This window comes from Galendromus occidentalis, unplaced genomic scaffold (assembly GCF_000255335.2).
Source record: "Galendromus occidentalis unplaced genomic scaffold, Mocc_1.1 scf7180000077516, whole genome shotgun sequence".
Lineage (NCBI taxonomy): Eukaryota > Metazoa > Arthropoda > Arachnida > Mesostigmata > Phytoseiidae > Galendromus > Galendromus occidentalis.
In genome coordinates this window covers 1-3,217 of record NW_003805504.1, presented here as the reverse complement: position 1 = coordinate 3,217, position 3,217 = coordinate 1, and the positions used below count along the sequence as shown (strand labels likewise).

General features: G+C 48.4%; 2 protein-coding genes across 2 annotated transcripts; both read right to left on the bottom strand.

The window, feature by feature from the left end:
- Positions 1–238: 238 nt before the first annotated feature.
- LOC100901041 (ATP-dependent DNA helicase PIF6-like) lies at positions 239–1,713 on the bottom strand. Its single transcript, XM_018640996.1, has 2 exons — positions 1,445–1,713; positions 239–578 (listed from the first exon to the last, which is right to left on the bottom strand). Exons 1-2 carry the CDS (start codon positions 1,711–1,713, stop codon positions 239–241), a joined length of 609 nt encoding a protein of 202 aa, XP_018496512.1.
- Positions 1,714–2,042: 329 nt separating this feature from the next.
- Positions 2,043–2,943, bottom strand: LOC100900896 (uncharacterized). The gene is made up of 2 exons (XM_029112574.1): positions 2,583–2,943; positions 2,043–2,551 (listed from the first exon to the last, which is right to left on the bottom strand). Exons 1-2 carry the CDS (start codon positions 2,941–2,943, stop codon positions 2,043–2,045), a joined length of 870 nt encoding a protein of 289 aa, XP_028968407.1.
- Positions 2,944–3,217: the final 274 nt, after the last annotated feature.

Here is a 3,217-nt window from a genome sequence, read left to right as displayed (position 1 = left end):
ACCACGCTTGGTCGGAAACGGTCGTTCCTCTAAGACAGCTACTCGGCGAGTTTGCCGCGCTAATGTCGCCGTGGCTCTCTGAATGTGATATTTGCTGAAAGAAGATCCCACACAACAGCCTGAAACGTGCGCAGCGATAGCTATGAGCGCTTCGCGACACATGTTCCGGATCTCTTGTATTTGTTTGTCTGGTAATGAATCTCTGTGATTCCTTGATTGTCAAGGAGGTTATCGATTTCTATTCAAGGGCTTCTCCGTAAACAATGTTTTTTGTTTTCCCGTCGGCGGCATACACGAATAAATCAGCGGGTTCCCCAACTCTAGATGCAACATACAGCTGGCCGTGAGAGAAATACGGGTTTTCGAGATCGAGACCGCATACCTGCATTGATTGTCCCTGGGCTTTGTTTATCGTCATGGCGAAAGCGGGACGAACTGGGAACTGTAGACGCTTGAACTCGAAGGGGATATCGGTAGGGATCATCTGAATCACTGGCAATAAAACATCTTCTCCCTCGAATTTCCCGTTGAGAATCGTTGCCTCAATCACATTGTTCATCAAGTTCTTGACGGCGAGTCTTGTTCCGTTGCACAGGCGCTGTGGATGGAGATTCCCCGCTTTCCCGTTCCCCTGCTTTCCCGTTTCCCCGCTCTCCCGATCCGCCGCTTCCCCGTCTTCCTGCTTTCCCGCTTTCCCGTTTCCATGTTTTCCCCCGTTTCCCGTCTCCCTGCTTTCCCGCCTCCCTGCTTTCCCGCTTCCCCGTTTCCCCGCCTTCCCGTTTCTCTGTTTTCTTGTTTCCCCGCTCCCCCGTCTCCCTGCTTTCCCAGCCGATCCATGATCGGTCTTCCCTTTTTTCCAAATTTTCGATTTCTGCCATCTTTTTTGCCTCTCAGACAGAAAGAAGATCTTGGTTCGATTTTTTTTTTGTTTTTCCGTATTGTAAAGAGGGGACAAAAAATGCCTAACGCACACCTGGCGCGATTTTTTATGTCTAAGCCAGGTAGTGTGGGGCTTGCACTCACTAAAAAAAAACCATTTCAGCCTATGGAAGATCGGAGACGTAATACTCCCACAGAGCCAATGATTTCGCCACCCGAGTACTCATTGGAGCGCCTCTCGATACACGATGTTTTTGGTTTTCCCATCCGGAGCATACACGAATAAATCGGAGGGCTTTCCAACTCTAGACGTGGCAACATATAGTTGACCGTGGGAGAAGCATGAATTCACCAATTCTTCACCACAAACATGCATCGATTGTCCCTGAGCTTTGTTTATCGTCATAGCGAAAGCAGGACGAATTGGGAACTGTAAACGTTTGAATTCGAAGGGGATTTCAGTGGAAATCATGGGGATTCTCGGCAATAAGACGTCTTCCCCTTCGAATTTCCCGTTGAGAATCGTTGCCTCGATGACGTTGTTCATAGGTTTTTGACACCGAGCCTTGTTCCGTTGCACAATCGTGGCGGATGGAGATTCCGCAACGAAATGATTGGAACGCCAAGCTTCAACGTCAATATGTGAGGAGGCATGCCGGGCAAATCGAGTGAATTCAAAAATTCAGTCGGATAGTTCACAACTTCATCTTGCTCCATTAGTGTGTCGATCGATCTGTACGTCTTGGCTTCGCCCGGAATTTTGTTAGAATGTTCAAATTCAGAGCATTCACATCGCAATTCTTCGCGGCCAAGATCGCACGTGCGCTCAGCCATTGACGATTCGTATAGTTCCGTTCGATATCTGGGAAGACTTTCTTGATCAGCTCATGAACAGCGGAGTCTGAAGCGGCGAACACGTATCCGATGCGTCAGATAACGCTGTATTCCAGTGCGCGTCGTCCTCTAGGAGGTGAGTTTTTCGCAAGCCTCTTTGTAAGTTGCGCACACTTCACCCTCGACAGTCCTCAAGTTCTCGAATGATGTTGGTCCTTGGACATTGCCCAGAAGGAGCCTCAAATAGAAACATTCTTGATTGCTTGGGTGAATAGTATAAAGCCGGCCCAAAGCATTCGAAGAAATTCTTGTTCCGTATCCTCCAATATTCACAGGAGTTCCCCGTTCGCGAGCCTTGAACTTTTGCCTTGAACTTGCCATGTGTAGTATTTTGGCACCTCGGAATAGAGGAGTGATCTCGGGAAGGCATCATCCTGATTTCTGCACAAATCGAAAAAGGCAGTCAATGTAGAGGCAGGTGGTACAGCTGCTCTTTCCCGCACGTTACTCGTCGTGAAATACACGCGTTGCCCATTCTCGAGGTGAACCGCCAAGTGCACAACCGCGGGCTCTCGTTCGTGGATGGGAAATGAGAGAATACGCCATATAGCTTCATTGCTATTTATGTAACGTCCCAGGCAATATCTTTCAACTTCATCCACTGGTGCTGAAGTGTTTGTCACTTCAACAACTGCCATGTCACTGCCCTTGTTTACATACTTGCAGATGTATTTGATGGACTTGACAGAGTTGCAGTACTCAACATTGATGTGAGCTTTGAACGTTTTCGAGAGCAGAGGTGAATAGGGAACGATCCAAGTGTTATCCAAGATGGTTACTTGTGTACCCGGGTGCGGCGAACGTACGGCCACCATCTTCCACAGACCTCCTACGATATTGAGGATAACCATCGTTTCCTGTGATGGTGGACGGGATCAGGCGTTTCGGATATCGTTTCGAGCATTTGCCGTTCACCATGCATACACATCTCGGATTCAAATCGCCGCAAGGCCCATGAAACATGTTCTGCATGACGATCTCGTGGAGTCCGGGATCAATATATGGATTAGTCATTTCCGCGGAGATGATACCATCGATTTGGTCTGGTGTAATCTTGTTCACCAACCAGATCAGGATATGTGCGTGCGGAAGTCTTCTCTTTTGCCATTCTATGGAGTACATCCAGCAGCGTCTTTCTCCGAAAACTCGATCTCCAGTGATGGAATTCATCATTGATCGTATTTTTTGTCTGAATACGCGAGCGATGATATCGTGTCGATCGGATGCCGCCTGACCAGGGAAAAGGAGCTCCTCAATATCAGCTCACGTGGGATTACACGTGAAGGTGATGAACAGATCAGGACGACCGTATGCGCGAACATAGGTCATGGCATCCATCGCGTATTCATGCATGTGGCGCGGACTTCCCGTGAACGATGAAGGCAATATGACTTGCTTCCCAAGATCGTTCGCATTCACATTAGCGTCAGCATTCACCGCATCG

Bases quoted from the DNA above. Each gene is read 5' to 3' on its own strand.
- LOC100901041 (XM_018640996.1), bottom strand. From the start codon at position 1,713: ATGGCTGAGCGCACGTGCGATCTTGGCCGCGAAGAATTGCGATGTGAA. The intron at 579-1,444 runs GCTCGGTGTCAA...CAACGGAACAAG, and splicing joins CGATTGTGCAACGGAACAAG to ACTCGCCGTCAAGAACTTGA.
- LOC100900896 (XM_029112574.1), bottom strand. From the start codon at position 2,943: ATGAATTCCATCACTGGAGATCGAGTTTTCGGAGAAAGACGCTGCTGG. The intron at 2,552-2,582 runs GCCGTACGTTCG...CGGGTACACAAG, and splicing joins GAGGTCTGTGGAAGATGGTG to TAACCATCTTGGATAACACT.